At 44.4% G+C, this 21,820-nt stretch overlaps 1 protein-coding gene across 5 annotated transcripts in view; it reads right to left on the reverse strand.

Annotated features, from left to right (window-relative positions):
- Positions 1-21,820, reverse strand: part of PALM2AKAP2 (PALM2 and AKAP2 fusion) — a 327,255-nt gene that overhangs the window by 232,562 nt on the left and 72,873 nt on the right. For all 5 annotated transcript variants that reach the window (XM_087419325.1, XM_087419323.1, XM_087419326.1 and 2 more), the window contains exon 3: positions 15,937-16,067. In XM_087419325.1, the coding sequence (XP_087275451.1) occupies positions 15,937-16,067 (131 nt within the window). The remainder of the gene's footprint in view (positions 1-15,936; positions 16,068-21,820) is intronic.

Below are 21,820 nucleotides of genomic sequence, written 5' to 3' on the forward strand. Positions count from 1 at the left end.
ATATGGGCTGAAGGGGAGGAGAGAGAAGACAGTGAAGAGAGAGTAGGGAGACAATGGAGTTTGTCTGAGGATGGGAAGAATATTTTATAACAAATCGCTATTCCAAAGTTAGCTACACATTCCTAGGATCTTCACCAAGTACTGTCTTGTTTTTATCAAGACTCCTAACTATTAATTTCTAGACTGACTTTGAAAAGGTGCAATAATTCAACAAGCCATGTTGAGGATGTCCTAATACAGGAGAGAGCTGGCAGCTCCCACGACTGTGAACATAAACTAGTCCAGGCAAGAGATATTTCTAACATATATAAAGGCAGAACCATGCATTTAGCACTCTGCAAAATATGTCCTCAAATGGCCGAGAGAGAGAGGACTTTTGAGATGTTTCCTCATCTGTAAAACGGTATGGAGAGAAAACTTTGGAGAATGGGACTGCGTATGCACATGGGTGTGCAGAGGTGAAGTTATACTTTTCCTCGAAATATTGGGAGCTTGACCTTGATGTTGCTATGGCCTGGAGCAGGTGTGAAGATACAATTGTTGCAAAGGAAGTAAGGTACCACTGCTTTTATGTGACCTGTATGTTCAAATTCTTTTTTGTAAAGGTGTATCCTTATTAATTCTCCTTAGAGAAAAGAAACAATCACAAACGGATTTCAGAGGAAACTTTAAGTAAATTATTTTTTTTACCCAATTAAATCATAAATCTTTTTGGTTTGTTAATGTGATTATTGAGAATTTATTTTAATGCAAATTCCCATATTCCAGTGATTAAAGAACATTTAATCTAAACAGAATGTGGGTCCCTCCACACCCCTCATTTTATTGAATGAGCTGGTAGCAGTGGAATTTTGGTGAGAAGAGATGAGCAGCACGAGGCACAAAGGTCATTTCTCAAATGGTGCTATGGAATCATTCCCAATCCTCTGCCAAAAGAAAAAACAACTATATAGCTATACTTATTTTATTTTATTTTTTTGTGAGGGATATCGGCCCTGAGCTAACATCCGATGCCAATCCTTTTTTTTTTTTTTTTTTTTTTGCTGAGGAAGACTGGCCCTGGGCTAACATCTGTGCCCATCTTCCTCCACTTTATGTGGGACGCAGCCACAGCATGGCTTGACAAGCGGTGCATCGGTGCGCGCCCGGGATCCGAACTGGCGGACACCAGGCCACCGCAGCAGACTGCATGCACTTAACCTCTTGCACCACCAGGCCAGCCCCCTATACTTATTTTTCATAGTGAACAAAGTGAATTTGATTTGGAACATAATTCAGAATTAAATTAAGCCCCCATGTATCCCTTTTTTCAATGGATATTGAAAAAATTGGGTCTGAGAATCATTCCATTTGCTTGAAACAAACATGGGTTTTGGGTCGTGGTCGATAAGAGCAGCTATCATCATTGCTAGAAACTATTTTGAGCATTTTCTGTGTGTTAACTCATTTCATCCTCTCAACAATCCTCAAAGTATGTACTATGAGTTTTCATACTACAGATGAGGAAACCAAGGCACAAAATATTAAGTGAGCAGTCCAGGGCCATAAGAAGTGGTGAAGTGGAGATCGAGTCCAGTGAGAATGCTTGTTCTTGACCCTATACCATCCACCTCCCACCAAGGATGCCAGGGTGGCCTCGGTACTCTCTGCTAAAACGGTGAGTGGCAAATATTTAAACCTTGCGGAAAATCCACACTTCCTGTTACTACAATTCTGTATGTAGCATGGGAGTCACATCTAAGGAGTGGCAAAAAGAACTTGGGGCTGATTACTAAGTGAAGAAAAGAGGGCTGGGGAAAATTCCAGTTAGGATGTTTGAAAGGCAGTGAGATTGCACCATCTAAAGAGAAGCCCAAGGAGCATCTGCATAACGTTCTTTATCAGCGCTGCCTCTGACTCTGCTGGACACAGGACACATTGGAACCTAAGTGCCTCCATCTTTAGAATACGAGGATGTCCCTTTGGACGCTCCCCCAGTAGGGACTGTGCCCTGAGGAAGCCATGCTTCCTCCCTGCCTGATGCCATCAATATTGTCATGGCCATGACAGTGCTGGCCACAGGGAAAGCCACTCAATTGTACAATCTTCCCTCCCATCTTTAAAAATAGGAGAAATGTGCATCACCCCGAAATGGTGTGAGTGTAGTCCTCTCTGAAGGCAGAGGGCTTAACAAGTCAATCGCCAAGGGTCTCTTCCAGCTCTCGGATGATTTTTTTAACCATGGAGAGTCATACAGAATGAAGAGCCAAGTTTTAACTTCTGTTTTCCCAGAACAAATCACCTCTCTGGGCCTCTTCTTGTAGCCTGACAAAATTCTTAGGGTGCCCCCAGGGAGAGCAAATTTTATTCTTGTTCCTATTTACAGAGTCAGCTGGGACATTAACTGATTTTCTCAAGATCACAAACCAAGACATCTGTGTGGCTAATGTTAAAACGTCAGTGTCTTAGATTCCCATCCTTTGCTTAACAGAGCAGACCTAGCACCAGCAGATTATCCAGTGTGGAAGGCCCGAGTTGTGTTCATGAAACAGCTGCTCCCAAGAAAACCATATCATTCTGGGGCATTAATTTGGAATTTGTGGGTTCAGTTCCTAGGTTTAGTTCCAGGAAGACCCCTGGCTGGCTGGGTCATTCTGAGAGTCCCGTGGTCTGTCCTGGCCTCAGGTTCTTCACCTTTGGCATGAGAAGTGTGGGGAGGGGTTTATTCTAAAGACTCTACAAGTTCTTTTCTAAATCTAAAGACAAATGGTATAAAAAGACGATAATGACAATATTTACACATTTAGGCAAAACATGTGGTCTTGGGGCACATATTCATCTCTCCCCATCTGATTTGCAACAGAGCTTCTTTGCGGTCAAGGACTAGGGTTTTATCCCAACCCATCACAGACCAATACTAGCCCTCGGCTCACGACACATGCAACTCACCACGGGAATGTGACAACCCCAAACTGGTCTATTCAGGGAGACAGGTCCACTGACCACTCACTTGGTTGTGATGGTGATGTCAAGTTGCTATTAAAGTTCAAACACCTTACTGGCATTTTCTGTTCTTACCTTAGTGATAAACAGTTGCCTGACTGGAAGCAGTCCATGGACCACACTTTGAATAGCACTGGATTTAGCCATTTTTCTGTAACAAAGCAAGTCCCCTAAGGACCTGAGCAGGGCATCATTCAGACAACCTAGATGATTTTTTTAAATAAGCAACTGGAAAGCACAAAGTTACTTTTTTTTTTTTTTTAAATAACCTGCTGAGATAACTCCAGCCTCTCACCCTATGCAACCTGGTCTACTGGTCTAGATTCTTCTTAAATCCATCTATCACATTGTCCTACTTCATCTGCCCTTGGAGTTGTTCTTTTTCATCCTCTACTTAAGCTGACAGTCCCTGGGGAGGCCCCAGAATTCCTGCTGAGGGCCTCAAGGTAACAGACATGAGCTGATCACAGAGTAGGAGGGAACCTGAGAGGCGGGCAGCTGCCCTGGGGACAGAAGCCACTTCTTGCCCTGGTAAAGCAGCAGCCACTCCACTTTCAGCACTGTGCTCCCAGCCTCCCTTCCCTCCTCTGCCCTGGACCTCCCCGTGGTGAGGACTGATGCTTCCAAGCCACTACTGGACTCCTATGTCCACCTGCAGCTGACTTCTGAAGCAGCATGCTAAGCTTAAGGCAACCCTCTCAGCTGTTTCTGAAAGATGAGAGAAAGTTTGAGTTATTCATATATTGTACATTGTCACATCACTCTTTCACTTTTATAATAAAAACTAAAACCTACTGGGCACCAAGTCCTAGACAGTTCTAAGCACTTTCTAAGCACTTGCATATATTAATTTGTCACCACTACCCAATAAAGTTTGTCTCAGTAGTATTATCTTCTTTTTATAGAAGAAACTGAAGTAGAGAGAGGCTAAAGGAACTTGCCTAAGATACACAGGCAGCAAGTGGAGACCCTGAACTTGAACCAGCAGGTCTAAAGCTGATGCGTATGCCCGTAACCATGGCCCTGCACTGTCTCTAGATGTAAACGTTGGTTTGAACCTCATGACAATCTTATGGATCTAAGGCTGATGCAGATCAATTGAATTAAAAAAATATTTTTTGAGCAACCTACTGGGAACCAGGCAGTATTCTAGGCATTCGGGATACATATGGTGGGTATAGTGTGAATCGTGACCCCCCCCCAAAAGATATGTGCCTATCCTAACCCTTGGAACCTATGAAGGTGACCTTATTTGGAAAAAAGGGTCTTTGCAGATGTACTTAATTTAAGGATTTCAAGATGAGATTATCTGGGATTATCTGGATGGGCCCTAAATCCAATGGCAAGTGTCCTTATAACAGAAGAGAAGACACAGGGAGAGGAGCAGAAGCCATAGGAAGATGGAGGCAGAGATTGGAGTGATGCAGCCACAGCCAAGGAACCCCTGGAGCCACCGGGAGCTGGAGGAGCAGGGAAGGATCCTCCCCTAGAGCCTTTGGAGGGAGCACAGCCCTGCTGACACCTTGATTGTGGACTCTTTGCCTCCAGAACTGTGAAAGAATAAATTTCTGTTGTTTGAAGCCACCAAGTTTGTGGTCATTTGTTACAGCAGCCTCAGGAAACTAATACAGAGAATAATCAATAAAGTTCTTGCTCTCATGGAATTTACATCCTAGTCAGGAACAAACAGAACGTAATGTAATGTAATGTAATATAATGTAACATAATGAAATGTAATGTAATAAGAAAAGAGAAAAACATTTGCCTAACAGCTGAAAAACACATTTTCCTCCAACTTCACCTTCTCCAGGAAGTCTTACCTGCACTCCCTGGCTGCTCAGTATCCATCCCAGGTATATGCTCCCATAGACCCTTTCTGAACTTCCATGATAGGAGCATTCCCACTGCTTTATAGTTGATGAATTATTTGTCGGTGTTCCCAAGTGGCCTGTAAAAAAGCGTCATCTTCATCTCCTCCAGCCTTACTTGAGATTATTCAAGAATGGGAAGAAATTGGGAATACCTGAACGACCAAGAAGAAGGAGGCCAGCGGAGACCAAGAAGGGAGCAGGGCCACTGCACACGCTCATGCAGCTTATTTCCGCCCAAGGATGCCGGCCGAGGGAGCAAAGGGGACTGGAGTCCAGCCAGTGCTCTTTCCAAGTGGTGGCCTCATGTGGAGCCACATTTTCTAACTTGCACAAAGGAACCATGTGGCCCAGCCGTGCCCCTGAATGCCACTGGTGTTTAGAGATGTCTGGTCCTTCCAGCCAGAATCTGGCTAGGGTACCAACACTCATGCCACATAGCATGGCAGTGCTTAAAAGCCTTTCTCCAGGCACCCAGATTGGGGCAACAGTCTATGCTGACAGAAGTGTCCCTGAACCCTCACAGATATTCTCTAAGCACTGGCAGCATTCAGACATTATGCACTTTTTTCCTTTGCCTTTCTATAAGGGAGGAACACACACAAGACTCCAGAATCCCTGGAGTGGGTATTATTCCAACAGAGATTCTATTTGAAAGGAGATGGAAAGGCTAGGCAGTGAGGCGTGAGATGCTTTCAGTCAGCAGGAAGCACAGTGGTCTTATCACTCCACGCGCGGCTCTAGGTAAGTCACACTTAGGCCTCTATTCCTTAATCCTGTTTTTTTAGCTGCATCAAAAAAGACTTTAAGGTTAATAAAAATAAAGAGGAACACGACATAATAATAAAAGGAATATTCAAACAAAAATATATAATTATAAAGACTAGACTTCAAATATGCGCCAAACAACACAGACTCAAGGCGGTATTTTCCAAATCTGGCAGCAAAAATATCTCCCATCCCACGTGGTCTTCTGCAATGTGACCCTGCCACTCCCAGGAAGAGGTGGAGTCTAATTTCCCTCTCCTTGACTCTGAGTTGGCTTTAGTGGCTCAGTTGAAACCAATAAGACACAGCAGAAGTGATGCTACGAGACTTCCGAGGGGCAAGGATGGAAAAAGTCTTGCGGCTTCCACCTGGGCCTCTTGCAATGCTTGCTTTCCAGACATGCCCCCTTGGGGTGCTCCTTCTCAGAACCCAGCTGCCACGCAGCAAGAAGGCCATGCCCGTGGAGGGACTATATGGAGCGGCCCCGGACATTAGGCCCAGTCTTTGAGTCACTCCTAGTCTCTCATGTCAGGCCCTGGACATGGGAGTAAAGAAGTCTCCAGGCGATTCCAGCGCCCAGCCCCTTGAGTCACCTCCAGCCATTTGCATCTTCCCAGTTGAGGCCCCACACACTGTGGAACAAAGACAAGTCATCCTCGCTGTTCTCTGTTCAAATTCCTGACTTAGACTCCGTGAGCACAATAAATCTTAATTCTTCATTTTGCAAATATAATTGCACATATGCTCCAAAGGTGCTAAAAATAGTATCTCAAAAAAGAGATGGGAACGAGGATGTAGGCAATCCCAAACCTAACTCATCTATTATTGGGTCCCCTTTCCCTCTCACCTAGCCTGAAATTCCCACTGTTAAGGTTTACACTTTGGGTGAGGGATCCAAAGAATCCTTGATGGCAGAAGTTGCTTTTAGGGTGGGAGAAAGAAGAGAGGTGCTTCTTCTAGCATCCTTGTATGAGTTTCCTAGGGAACTGGAATTCTAGAAGGGGAGATGGTTTGTGCATCTTATCTCCCATTTACTGCATTGGAGAGCTCGAGGCTTGCACCTGTGGGAAGGAGAAACTGGAAAGGCCGGTAGAGGCAAGGCCTACAGAGACAAGTCTCAGGCAGCCTCAGGTCCCACAGAATGCTTCTCCTGGGCCTAAGCAGTGGAAAGAGGGGGATACAAAGTTGGGTTGTGCCCAGGAGATCGAATTGGCTCCAGGCCCTGGTGATGGAGGTGTCAAGTCAGCCTGCCTAAGCATCTCTGCTCCCCGTCACAGCCTGCCTGGTCCCCATGGCCACCGGACCACGGCCACCAGACTCGACTATAAGGCCTCCATGTTGTAAGATCGTAGACTGTCCTCCCGGGAAAGGACCAAGAGACCATCCACTGTGTTCAGAATGCACCAATTAGTGCACAATTGGCGAAAAGTGTGGAAGAAAATATCAACAGGACACTTGCTGTTTTTGTTCCATCAAGAATATAGAGGGGTTAGGAGCGACCACATTACAAGCTACTGGGGCAGAAAAATACTATTTTCAAAGCTTCTTGTCGAGGGGAAACTTGAGGCATGGCAATCATAGGCCAGAAAGCCTGGGACCAGCTGTCAAGAAAGTTGACTTTGAAAGTTGACTATAATTCCTTCAGTTACGGCAATGGTTCTAAGGGCTGGAAAATGTAAGCATTCCCCAAATGTGGCTCTTTGGTGGTCTCAGTGTACTGATGAAATTCTCCCACTATTTTCCTAGGTGTGGACACTTTAAACCCAATTTACCTAACCAATCAGGAGGCGCTTATAATGGAGCCTACAAAACCCGAGTAAGGCAAGATGCTGGGGATCCATCTGGCCGTAGGCTATTCCGCGGCTGCCACCAAGAAACACACGAGCACTGTTGACATGGATGAGTGCCACTGAAGAGTGACTCCTCCCTTACTTGGCCCAGCTTCCAAAGCTGACCACAAACCACGCGCATCTAGATTTCAGAGTCTGTGAAGAGGGACTTTTCTGCAGGTCCCAGGGGGGCAGGGTAGAGACCAGAGAGCCAGTGGAAATTGCAGGGAACGTAACCTTCATCCCAGGAGAAGATCCTTGGTAATAATGAGACTTGTTCCAGCGTGGACTTGGGTGTTACTTTGCAAGGAACTGAGTTTCCTGTCACCTTCAGCCTTTGAGGAGAGTCTGTCTATTGACTCCCACTCACTGGGTTCATTGCAAATTCAAGCCTCAGATAGGAGTTGATCCCGACGACACCTCAGTCACGCATACTCTAAGATTCTATGGTTTTATGAGCTGTCATAAAATCACTACCTTTGCAAAATCAGTGCAGCACTGGATGTCAAAAAACAAAAAAAAAGGCAACCATTTCTTTTTAACTCAGAATTGACTTTTATGGCTCAGTGATTGAGAGAAGCCTTATATTTTCAAGCAACTGAAACACTTAGGTCATTCTGCACCAAGAATCATTAATGTAATCTTCATAAATCTTTTTAGGATTCTGTATTCTGTGGCTATTTGATGGGCTGATTTTCATCCCAGTATCAAAACCTGCAACTCCAGGCTTTGGAGCAGTGGTTCTCAACTGGGGGCTATTTTGCCCCCCAGGGGACATTTAGCAATGCTTGGAGATATTTTTGATTGTCAGACTGTGGGTGGTGGTGGTGCTGCTGGCATCTACTGGATAGAGACCAGGGATTCTGCTAAATATCCTGCAATGCACAGGACAACCCCCACCACAAAGAATTATCCAGCCCAAAATGTCAATAGTGCTGCTTCTGAGAAACACTGCTCTAGAAGGATGGAGGAGAAAACAATAACAACAGCACTACTGTTACTTACTGACAGCCTACTGTGCTTGGCACTTCACAAATGCACATGGTCTCTGCACATTACGACAACTCTTCAAGGTGGGCGTTGTTATCCCCAGTGTGCGGGAGAGGAAACTCAAGTCCAGAGAGGTGACATGGCTTGTCCAAGATCAAACAACTCATAAATGCAGAACCAGGGCTCAAATCCGGGTCAGTCAGACCCTAAGGTCCAGGTTCCTAATCAGTATGCTGTGCTGGGAACCCTTTACACAACCACATACTGTTTCCAGCAGACACTTCGGCTGGATACAGCCAAGAAAGCGCACTCAGAAGCAAAGGGCTTCGGAAAGAGACAAAGGAACCAAGCCCAAAATGGAACCTGTGCTTCCTGAAAGAACCTGAAGGGGGCAGCCTCACAGTCAGGATGACCACTCACAAGGCATACAAGCCCAGCCCCTGTGGGGTGGGCACATTTGCTACACTGCTTCCTGAAGAGGCATTTGCGGGGGTTAAGGAGGGAGGAGCATGTTACCTGTCCATCCACCTACTCCATGAGGTGAACTTGAGTGTGATTTCACTGACTATCACAGGTTCAAAAATTTTTAGCCTAAAATAACAACTTCTGTTGAGATTTTTGAGAACATGCTCTGGAGTTAGGCAGAGCCGAGTTCAAATACTTGCTCTTTTTACTTATTCATGGGGTCATTTGAGGCAGCAAGTGACTTTACCTCCTAAGCCTCAGTTCTCCCAACTGTATGATGGGCATCATTGTCATCATCGCTACTTCATGGGAATGTTATGAGGATGAAATGAGAAGATTAATGAATCAAATGGAGGCCATAAGGCTAGGTCAGTACCCAGAACAGAGTAAGAGACCAGTGTATATTAGATGATGAAGTGATACCGCTATATCACTATACAGTTGATAGTATATATCATTTTATTTTGGTGAAACGAAACTGAATGGGAAACAGAACAGGGCTGAGTGGCGGAATGTGGCTGTGGGGGGCGGGGCGAGGCTGGGCGAGGCCAGATGTGGAATGCCCGGATGTGGAGTGCCCCACACCCCACAAAAGAACAGAGCATCACAGAGTTAAAAACAGCAAGTAGGAGGAGCACAACAAATCCCCAGTAAGTGTCCTTTGTGATTCCAATGAACATTTCTGTGGTTGCCTTTTCTAGAACAGTTATTTGTGGATGCCTGTCATCTTCTTGGTTGCCAAAAATCCCATAACACACACATGTTGATGCCTGATGGCTCCAGTCTTCTGCTTTCAGTCTCTTAAGAATGTGGAAATTAAGTGAATTCTGGGATCCATCAGAGGCCACCCGAGGCACTCTGAGAATCTTAAGTCAGCAGCAGAAATGAAGCAGTCCACTTGCATCTTGAATTTTCTCTGGGTGAGCAACCAGGACTTCAATATTTTATTCAATGAATATCTGATGTGACATATTTTAGAAGTGACAGCTGTTCAGATGAATCAGTCACCTCTGGGATGAGTCAGTTACTCACACACGGAGCTTTTGTTTCCTGAGAACTTAACTTCTTTCCCCAATTCTGGCCTGTCTCCAAAACCACTTCCTTCCACAACAGTGACATTTCTCTGCACAGGTATATTTGCTCGGAAAAGGGATCTCTAGCCAACTGCCCAAATTAAAGAATCTCAGGATACCAGAGCTGGAAGATCTTGAGAGACCTCTCATTGAAGAGATGAGGAAATGGAGACCAGAGAGACTGAGAGACTTGCACAAAGTCACACAGCAAATTATCACCAGACCTAGAATCAATACCCTGGCTTTGTGACAGCTTGTTCCATTTTCGTTTACTACTCCCTGAGATTTCTCATCTTCATTGGGGTAATTCCAAGGGGTCAGGGGGATAAAGTTTTCCCATATTTCTCACTAATCAAGAAAGTTAAGAACACTATATATTTCAAACACTTGAATAAAACCTGATGAAATTAGAAAGAGAATCTTAAGTGGGAAAATCACAAGGCAAATGACAAGATTTGTTGGTTGGAGCAGACATGAAGTAGAGAGGGCTAATGTCTAAAATCTAGCTGTCTAAAATCTCCAAGAGCATCAACGTGAGGCCTACATGTGGCCCCCAGGGACCCATCACATACAGTGAAGGCATGGACAACGGTTGACAATGGGCCCAGGCTAGGAACAATCCTTTGGGCTTTTTCAATATGGCACTCCAAAGGGAAATAAAGCTTACAGAAGATGTGACATTCGAAATTTAAAAAACAAGAAAATTAAAAATAGAAACCGGTGTAGAAATTTTGCTTTCCACAATTCTGACCTTGTTTAGTGAGGCAAGAATATTCCCGTTTCTAGTGAGCCAAGAATATAACCAATAGACTTGGCCATCCTGACGTCACCCAGGAAAAAGTTGTGCAAAAGAAGGACAATCTATCTGTTGTAGTGACCAGTTCTCTTCTTCCTTCCCCACCACCTTGATGGCATCACTTCAAGGCTACAGTGTTCTTAATTTCAGCCAGAAATCTTTGAAAAATAGTAGAATTTTCTGGCCTTTGGAAAAGTAGCCAGCTTTCCTGACCTGTATCGTTTTCAGTCTGGTAAACCAAGGCTGCTTCTAATCAAGGTCAAGTGAAAGCTTGGCTCCACTCTGAGGCCTGTGGTGGCAAAACCTTAGCTCTATGCCAGATACACAGCTCTATCCCCACTTACAGGAGTCCCCAAAGCAGGTTTCAAATTTCCTTAAGTCAAAGCTCTCAGACTTAGAATCAGTCTGAAATCAACGGTCAGGGTTGTCCTCCTTTATCCATTTGTGTGAAATCGATTTTCTTATAAACACTATTTATTTCCTCACTTCCCTTGGGGTTTCTAGGTATCAAAACGAGATTTCATTTTATGGTTTATTGTTTTTACCATTTACAGCAATCATTCTTGAACCTGACCATGCAAAAGAATTATCTAGAGCATTCTTCAAAAAATAGGAATTCCAGGGGCCACCTGGTGGTGTAGTGGTTAAGTTTGCGCGCTCTGCTTTGGCGGCCCGGGGTTTGCAGGCTCGGATCCCAGGCACACACCTACGCACTGCCATACTGTGGCGGCGTCCCATATAAAGCAGAGGAAGATGGGCACAGATGTTAGCCAAGGGCCAATTTTCCTCAGCAAAATGAGGATTTGCAATAGATGTTAGCTCAGGGCTAATCTTCCTCACAAAAATAAATAAATAAATACCCACATAAATTTAAATTCCAGGGTTCCTTACCTGGGTCACTGAATCCAAATTTCCTGGAAAGAGGCCCAGGAATCTGTATTTTTAAAAAGTTTCCCAGGTGATTCTAATGCCCAGGATTTTAATAATCTAGTTACATTTTTTCTTCCTCCCTCCCTCTCTCCCTCCCTCCCTTCCTTCCTTTCCTTCTTGTGGGTTGCCCTCAAAATCTAAGCACCACATATAACAGTTTTGGAAGAGAGACAACATTCTCAGTTCCAAACCACCACCAACTGACAAATAACATTTTGGTAGAAAACACGCCCGTAAACCTGGAAATTCCTGTATGGCTACTGGCACTTAAAGAATTTTAGAATCAGCATTAGAAAGATGGCTGCGTTCTTTTTTCTTGAAGATATCTAGGGAAAGAGACATGCGTCTAAATGCAAATTCTCATGCTTTATTTGAAGTCTTTATCATATTCGGAATGGCCCAGACATAAAGAATTAAGATGTGGCCTAAATCCTATACACACTTGAAGTTCTGAGTTAGGTTGCTAGTATCTTTTCTTTTCCTAAACTAAATGCCCCAAATTTCCCTTACTCTTTCCTTGTAGGCATTCTCCCTGTTCTTTGATTACTATTGTCTATTGCTCCTTCAGATTCTTCAAGCTGCTCTTGGTTTGTCAACAAGGACTAAAATACCTTCAGGGCACAACTGTAGTAACACACTTTATAGTTTGAAAACAGCTCATATATCTCTTTAAAAGAATCTAATTTATTGCTGGGGAGTGACTTAGACTAGTGGACCCAAATCTAAAGATCTGCAGACTAATGCTTTGTTTCAAACAAAGAAAGTTACCTTTAGAATTCCTGTCTTTAGTGGTTCTGCTGCATCTGATCTGTAGACAGTTTCTGGGATTCCTATTATACAAAGATCAGATTCTGAATTTGATCTCGAAGCCACCCCTATTTTCTCGTATTCTCTTCTTCCTTTCCCTCTGAATCCTTGAGTTGTTTTGGTTTGTCTTCTTTCTCATTCATTTGCCTTTCTGTACTTTCCCTAATGCTGGTCAGTTTCCCCTAATGCTTGCAGTTTTCAATTGCACAATCATGCTTCTGGAAAACTGAAGTATTAGCCCCCGTGTTCACCCTTTCCTGAATCTGTGTCCTTTGCCACATAACTCTCAAGTTTCTTCCACTAAAGGTTGACTGTCTGTTTCCTCCCTTTGGCTTTGGGCGTGGCCACTGACTTGCTTTGGCTGGTGGCTCAGGGGCAGTTCTGAGCCTATGTCTTGTTTCTGCTCAGCCCCCTTGCCCCTCTGCCTTTGCCATAAAAAGAAATCATCATGGTTAGCTCATTAGTGCAGGGAAAATAAGAGCAACTTATCTAACCTACAGCTTTGAGTCACTTAACTGAAATTAGCAGAGCCAGGGCAGTCAATCCACACAGACCTTGTAACACTGTAGGACGCTTATGTTTACAATAAGCCTTTAGAGCTGTTCCAACGACTATGACTATGAAGGAGAACTAAACGATGCTTGACTCCAGGAAAGTGGCTTAGATGACTGAGTATCCTCTAAGGGAGGAGGGAGGACAGATCTTTTCTTTCCTTGGGACTGGAGCTTAAAGATGCCGCTGTAGTAGAGAAGATGCGAGTAAGATGAGGGGAAGCGGACACTGACTGGCAGGGTAGGAAGAAACATTTCCCTAGGAGGCCCTGAGGAGTAAACGATGCCCATCGGCAGCCCTGCTCCTACAGAAAAGCAGATCCAGAGAACACAGCTCATCTCCCAGCAAATGGCCAATGCCCAGCAAAGCCATGACTGTGGCAGAAAGAAATGTCCCCTGAATCCAGGCCTAGGCACCCCCACCCCCAACCCTAGGCTGTTATGATCTCTTTCCTTCTGGCTTGGATATCTATCTCTTAAACAGGCTCCAAGAGATTGCCTGTATACATGAGTAGGCTCTTCATTCTGTTGACTCAAGAGGTAAAAAGAGATTTTCTTTATTTTTCTGAGTATGATCACTCCCACTCGAATAATAAACCAGCCCCTAACTCTCACACCTCACTCCGATGGTCATTTTAGCCAAAAGTGAATCTCGACATAAGACTTTCCCTCCACGTGGAATGGTTCATCCCACAGGTTAGAGTTACCACCCACGGGCCAGAACAACAATGTATTTGTGTTCAAGCCAGAGTGAAGCTGCCAATCTGATTGGAAGACCACATTTCCCAATGCCATTGAAGAAAAACAGAAAAGGTCATATAACTAATTTTAGCCTATTTTCCAAATCCTTTCTGCCTCCCATCTATAATAACACCTATTAGATGAAATGAATGCACATGTCAGGCTCAATGAGAAAAGATATCCTGTTTTTAAAGAAACGATTTTAAATAAAATTTTCTGCCCATCGGTGTATACTGTCTCCCTTCACGTTAGGGGTATTCTCATCCTGGAATTCTTGGAACTCCTCGGTAGCACAACACTGGCCCACTTTGAACCTGACCTGCGGTTCTTGCTGTGAATAGACTGTGCCCAGGCCACTTGGTTCCTAGGATTTTGCCAAGTTGGACTGGAGAGTAATCTCCCAGGCTTTTGGTGCCAGGCAGGGGTCCCGACGTACGGTGCACTCAGTCCCAATTCTTTCATTCAACAAATAGCCAGGGAGCCTCTGCTTTGTGCCAGACCCATCTGTTGTGATTATGTAAGAAAGGGGCAGGGAAATGACCGGAACTTTGAACATGAGTAAAGACAAAGAGATGCTGAATCATGTCAGCTGTGACTGCAGCTCAAAGCACCATGGACTTGCCACTTTGAGACTTATAAACAAAATTCCTATAAAACCATTTCTCAGAGCTGCCTTTTCCTCTCCAATTTACCGTCAATATTTCCAATAATCCTTAGCTCGCTCATCTTGTCTAAGACGCAGCAAGCTGAGCCACTGCTAAGCAGAGGGAATCCCTGAGGCTCAGGCCTGAGTGACTTCCTCCTGCCCCCTCTCATTTCTATCTTCTGGGCTTCTAACAGGAAGTCCTGACTTCCTTTCCTTCTTTCTGGGCTCCCAGAGGAACCTGTCCTTACAAGCTGGATGCCAGTACTTACAGGATTAAAATTTTCTTCTTCCGATGCCATGATAGTTGGTAATAGTTCAGCCTTCGTCTTTTGTATTCTAAGAAAAAGTGTCTGCGTACACAGATGTGTGTATATATTTGCACACATGTATGTGTGTTTGTATGTATATGTATCCACACACACACACGCATATCCCATACAAACTTTTTCTTAGCCAGTTTCTCCCACAAGCAAAGTTTAGCCAAGCTGCTCTGAGAACTCTTTAAGGGACATCAGGTTCCAAGCAAAGTAGGGACATTGGCCTTTGGGACTTACAGTTGGTCTGCTATTCCCTTTGATGACACCACTGGAGTCCCTGGGTACTCTCACAGTCTCTATTTACTCTGGTGTACAAATGGCGGTAGCAAGTTAGCGCTTACTCTTTGTGTTTTAAAAGAGCTCATAACCTCAGGTGAGAGAGATGAAGCTCCGAGGGTGAGATTTCAGGCAGGATTTGGTGGGATGGGTGGAGGGGAGATATGGTTCTAAGGCACCTACACTCGGCACCTTTCACCCCCATGTCATATCTCTGGCTAGGTGTCCTGGGAGCTGGCTTGGCTACAGTTCCCAAGGGGAAATCTACATTTTTGCTCCTGTCTGAACCTGGCCAGCCACTGGTCACAGGAAGGTCACTTATCTCCCAGACTGAAATGTTCACAACCTGGTTGAGAACCACAAAGGCAGCAACCCACCCTCTGAGCAGTGAAAGCAGACAATACAAAGTTAACTCTTAGCACACAGGCTCATAACCCACAGGTGTGCTCATTCAGCACTTCTATACAATTCATTTCAATTCCAAGACGCTTGGCTACAGTTTTCCCATTTCAAATTGATCAAATGTAGCAAGTTTGTAAACAGACCTACTACAGCAGCAATAACAGCTGTTGCCTGACCCAAAGGAGGAAAAAGACAAAAGCTGATAGAAGAATTTAAAAAGGGGCATTTAGTGAAGGGATAAGCTGCTTACAACACCTCATTGGTCCATGAAGACATCACTGTACTGTATGAAAGCCCCATACAATAATTAGTACTCAGAATAATAACTCTGGGTATCTGGAAAAGTTTAAATGATAATCAATGTACTCTGTTTAGGAAGATAATTCTAAGGCTCTGCAAAAAGGCGATGGCATTGAGAAAGGCCCCCTAGAGGAGAGTAGTGGTTACTGCACTGTAAAGCCACAGCCTGGGAGCCCTGGGCTGGAGACCACCTACCTCTGAATGTTATCTTCAAGTTGTTTGACTCGGAACTCATCCTCCTCAGACTGCCGCCTCCTGGCTTCCTCCTCCTCGGCAGTTCCAGCGGGTATACCCTGCAGCAGCCATTTTTCCCGAAGCACTTTGGACTGTGGGAACGAGCGAAGAAAACAGACTAGATGATACCTTTCAGGTCACAGCCTCCTCTCCATCGCAGTGCGGCCGTTTTAGCTCCGCCCCTCATCAGTGTTCACCTGCATCGCTGCCTCCACCTCCTCACTAAGCTCCCTACGTCCCTCCAGCCCAACCTCCAGAGTGCCACCAGACGGATTTATTTTTACATTTTCTAGTATTAAAAAAATTTGAAAACACAGAAAAACAGAGGAAAATGTATAATAAATGCCTCTGTTACCTCATCTAGATTTAACAATTAAATAGGCATTTTTGCTATATTTTCCAATATATTTTTTCACCAAAGTATTTAAATAACAAATGCCATGACATTTCATCCATAAATATTTCAGCATGAATCTCTAAAAACTAAGGACATTTTTCTATGCAACTACGGTTCCATTATAAAATTTCCTAAGAACACCTAATGTCCAGTCCATCTTAAAGTGTTCTTTTTAAAAGATTAATCTGTCATGCCGCTTCTTAAAAACTCTGGAAGACTCCCAACCATCCTCAGCAGTGGTCTCTAAATGGTATTAAAAGCATGCACGCCACCTGTGCCAGTGTCGCAATACACTGAGGAGTGAAATAAAAAGTTTTTGTGTTTCAGGTCAATGGTTGGGTGGAAGCAATCACTGCTTTGAGAAGGGAAATGAAAACAGCTCAAGAGAAAGGCATGTTGAAACTTTCTAAAATGAAGAGCAAGGCAAAGAAGGTGAGGGCGAGGATTTTTGATTTGGGTTCCATTACATGGACACTAGATGGCAGACGGCGGCTACTGGATGTCGGCAGAGGCTGGACCCTGGCCATCACGGCTGAGCATCCCCTAGGGCAGGTCAGTGGTCATGGGAATGGACCACTGAGAGGACACACTCCCCAGTCTGCCAGAAGCAGGGCACACGACCAGTTCCTCCCAGCAAGGACAGAAATAACGGCCACGAAGCCAGGCAACGTAGAGTAAGGGCTGGGTTCCCTGGCGTCCCCACTGTCAGAATGTTGTTTGACCTCGTTAAGCGGGGTGAGCAGGGTGAAAGGAAAGGGAACTCTCATAATGACTAAGAGCCAGGTCATGCATGGCTTGGAGCCAATTAAATACGATTTACAGAAATGAGAGAGTGGGATATGTCTTTAATATTGTAGATACAAAATCATATTCACTACAGTTTCCTTTCTATTGTTCTTATGAGCAAAAGATACACAATTCCATAGACCCATTTTTATGTGGGATTAGTGCTACTTATCATAAACCTATAAACTGAATTACTAAAAATGACTAACATTTAGTAACAGTAAGTTAGAGTGCACTAATGGTTCTGATTCGCCATTCTACTGAGAAGCCCAGTGGCCATTCAGGACTGTGGACCCCCTGCTGGATGCGCATGAGCAAGCTCTGATGGCTGGAATTCCTGCACTTCTGGATGGACCTTTTGTTAGCGACGCATCATCAGTGTGGTGTCCAGGTAGCCATGGTGTTCACTGGTGTTATTCTTGCTTTTCAATTATAAATCATTGTTGGTGGAGATCTCTTTGGTTACTCTTACAGTGCATAGAAAGGCATATTTATAGCACTTGACCTGTAGCTTTCCATTAATTAAAGACACGAGGTTGTTCATACATAAGTAATTCCTAACTGTTCTGCTGAAGTGATTGTAGACAGGAACCACCCCCTCGAGCCAATATGCTTAAATGGTTACACGTCATTGGTAACACGTTGCCTGTAAATGTGTTACATATAATTAGTTTGTAACTACCACCCAGGAAAGTGTAAAAAAATACCTAAAAAAGGGGGCCAGCCCCGTGGCATAGTGGTTAAGTTGGCACACTCTGCTTTGGTGGTCTGGGGTTCATAGGTTCGGATCCCATGCGTGGACATACACACCACTCATCAAGCCACGCTGTGGCAGCTTCCCACATACAACACTGAGGATGATTGGCACAGATGTTAGCTCAGGGCCAATCTTCCTCACCAAAAAAGAAAAAGTACTTAAAAATGTATAGGGCATTGTTTAATAACATAAAATCATGCGTAAGAGCTCACAGTAAAACTTGTTTATGTTGGTTGCTCTCTCGTATGGGCTGAATTGTGTTCCCCCCAAAATCCATATGTTGAAGTCTTAATGCCCAGTATCTCAGAATGTGACTGTATTTGAAAACAGGGTCTTTAAGGAGGTAATTAAGGTTAAATGAAGTCAGTAGGAGGGGCTCTAATCCAATATGATCAGTGTCATTAGAAGAGGAAATTAGGACACAGACACACACAGAAAGAATACCATGTAAAGACACTTGAGGAAGACAGCCATCTACAAGCCAAGGAGAGAGGCCTCAGAAGAAACCAACCCTGCTGGCACCTTGACCTGGGACTTCTGGTCTCTGGAACTGTGACAACATAAATTTCTGTTGTTTAAGCCACCCAGTCTATGATATTTGTTACGGCAGTCCTGGCAAACCACTAAATTCTCCAAAGCTTTACCATCAAGATGTTTTCTCTATTGGAAAATGGGAATGGGTGGGGCAAATTGGTTGCTCTTCCTAAGTGGGCTATAGAAGAAAAAAAAATTCAGAACCACTGTTCTCCACTCAAGCCACTCAAAATTCCCCAGAGAGATCATGCTCGCATATTGCGAGACCGTGTTGAACAGTGGTTAACAGCCTGAAGCCAGTCTGCCATTTACTAGCTATGTGACCTTGGACAGGCTCCTTAGCCCCACTGGGCCTCAGTTTCCACATCTGTAAAATGGACACAACAACAGTGCCCATCTCAGAGGGTTGTTATGAGGATTAAATGAGTTCATACACTAAAAGTTCTGGATCCATACTTAATGTTCTAGAAATGTTTATTATTGTTATTTATCCTGTTCCCTTGGCCTCTGCTCCTTTCACCTGAGCAAGAGCAGGTAAAATGCCACCTGAGAAGCCTTCCTCCACTTCTGCTGGCAGGTTCAGTGGCATTCTGCTCTGTCTCCTATAGCAGAGAACATTCTCTAGAGCACTTTCATACTGTCCTCAAATTATTTCTTTTTCTATCTATTGTCCCCCCTTTAGACTCGTAGCTCCTCAAAGGCTAGGACTTTCCCGTATTCACCTTTGCATCTCATCGTCACACCCAGTCCAGTTCCAGTGAATGAATGAGTAAATAGGTGAATTGGAAAATTCTCGATTTTCTTCCCTTCTAATTACTTGGGAGGGGGTGTCACAGTTTCAGAGTGCCTCCTGTGCTGCAATGTTTGACATTAACCTAGTTCAACCCATTGAAGGTAAAAACCTTACTGGATTTTGGGAGATGAATATGCTGACAACTTTGGTCTTGTGTGTGGACCCTTCTGGAAAGGCAGCCACCGACAGTCCTGGTTTCCTCTGCCCCAGCAGGGATGCCCTGCAGCCAGGGCTTCATGAGATGCGAGGAAGTGGCTGCTCTTGGGAACGTTCTTCATACAGTGCCGCCTGCCCCCAAGAGAAGGGTCCCCTCATTTCTGGCTGACTGAACCACCACCATCGGTCAGTACTTCCAACAACAGCAGCCTCGTGACCATAAACCCTGGAAGCACATGTGCCCCCAGCTGTGTCTCCTCTGGATACAGCAGTGACATCACCAACAACATCCCCAACAACTGCAGTTGGGAAGAGAGGATCTAACAGAACAAGGCAGTAGGCCTGGTCTCAGGGAAGTCCATTTCACAAAGGTGTTTGGACATTAAGAAAACGAAAAAGCACAGGTGATTTTTCACTTGGCTCCAACGGGAGGCTGTCAGGGGAAACCACCAATTCAAATACATTTGCCTCCCAAGGCTTCTTGAATCTACTCCGGATCCCCCGTGCTGTCTCTGAGGATCAGCTGTGTTAGGGTCTTGGAATACAACGCACTTGTGTGCACTGATCACACACACTCCTCAAAGCACAGGTTTCCCAACGGCTGCCTGAGTGTTTCAGAATTGTGTGACAAGCAGAGCTCAGCAGAAGCGAAAACTAAAGAGTTTTCTTTTTTTATGTCTTTATTGTCCAAATAACATCTATCAAAAAAAATGTATCATGGCTTACAGGTGCTAAGAACTGTCAAAACTTCACAGGTGTCAAGTGGATGCAACAGTGAAGCGCTGAGACAAGGAAAGAAGAGATGGAGAGCTGGCAGCTGGACAAACAGCCTTGGCAGGGGCCCCTGAAAGGCAGGACGGAGGGAGCTCCTAAAGAAAATCTGCTTCTTGCTCTATGGGCCCGTCCAGCTTTGGAAAACAAAACTAGAACAGAGCTTCTCAAACTTCAGTAGGCACCAAGATCACTAGGAGCGCTTGCTAAGACCGATTCCAGGGCCCCATCCACAGAGAGGTTGATTCTGTGAGTCCAGGGCAGAGCCTGGGAATCTGAATTTTATCAAGCTCCCAGGTGATGCCGTCGTTGATGCTGCTGGTCCAAGGACCACAATTTGAGTAGCACTGCATGAGAACCTGTGACTACCCAAATGCCTGAAGAATATGCACGAGCTTTCCTACTCGCTGGCCAAACACACTGATCCAAAAAGAACTCCTCATCCTCCCGCAAACCTGCCTCTCCTCCTGCATCTCCATCTCAGGAGCGGTGGCTCAGTGAGCATAGGGACTTCCCAAGCTGTGTCTTCAGCACCTGGCACAGTGCCTGGCATGTAGGCAATGGATGGGTACCACTGCTCCTGAGATGGGGATGCAGGGTAAGAGGTAGGTGCTAATATGAAGTAACTTATCTATGGTCACACATCCAGTAAGGTGTAGATCCGAGATTTGAAGCCAAATGGTGTGCTCTGCTATCCTGCTTCTGCCTAAGATCACTCAAGAATCATTTTTTTCTCAAATAGGACTTACAGAATCATCAGGCACCACTGACCTACTTCCTAACATGGATAACTATTTTCCAGCTTCTCCAACAGTGGGTCCCATATTGATGATCTCTCTCACTTATCCCTGAGTCCATTATAGTCAGGTGCTGTATCTTTTTTTTTTTTTTTTTGGTGAGGAAGATTAGCCCTGAGCTAACATCCGTGCCCATCTTCCTCTACTTTATATGTGGGATGCCTGCCACAGCATAACTCCGTAAGCGGTGTGTAGGTCTGTGCTCAGGATCCAAACCTGCAAACCCCAGGCCACTGAAGCGGAGCACACGAACTTAACGACTACACCACCAGGCTGGCCCCACAGGTGCTCTATCTTTTATTCGTCCACAGACACTGACACATAAGGTTGTAGTTAGTGATCATAAATACCTGTTGAGTGAATGAATGATCAAAAACCATGCACTTGCCCTGTATTTTAGCAAATATAAAATCTTAGACTATTAAAGCCAAAAAGATCTGAGAGATCATCGAATCAAACTTTTTCTTTTTCCAGCCTTATTGAGGTATAAATTGACAAGTAAAATTGCATATATTTAAAGTGTACAATGTGATTAATCAAAACTTTTAAATCTACAGACAAGGTAACTGAGGTTAAGCAACTTTCCCAGGTGATCCAGGTAAACAGTGAGGAGCTTCTGGGATGGGTGGGGGAGAGTGGGAAGTGAGAGATGAATCAGTAAGTCTCCACATTTTTTCTGGTCATTTGTAATTTTTATAAAGTCGTACCTAGCAATCTTTTTATAGTTCTGGCTTTGTTATTATACTTAGATAAGACTTCTTCATCCTTAGACTATAAAAATATTTACCTGTCATTTTTTCTTATACTTTTATGATTTTACTTTTTACTCCAAATCTTTCATTCACCTGTGATCT

The sequence above is a fragment of the Ceratotherium simum genome, chromosome 29 (genome assembly GCF_057802395.1).
Source record: "Ceratotherium simum simum isolate JZ-2026a chromosome 29, ASM5780239v1, whole genome shotgun sequence".
In the NCBI taxonomy this organism is placed as follows: Eukaryota; Metazoa; Chordata; class Mammalia; order Perissodactyla; family Rhinocerotidae; genus Ceratotherium; species Ceratotherium simum.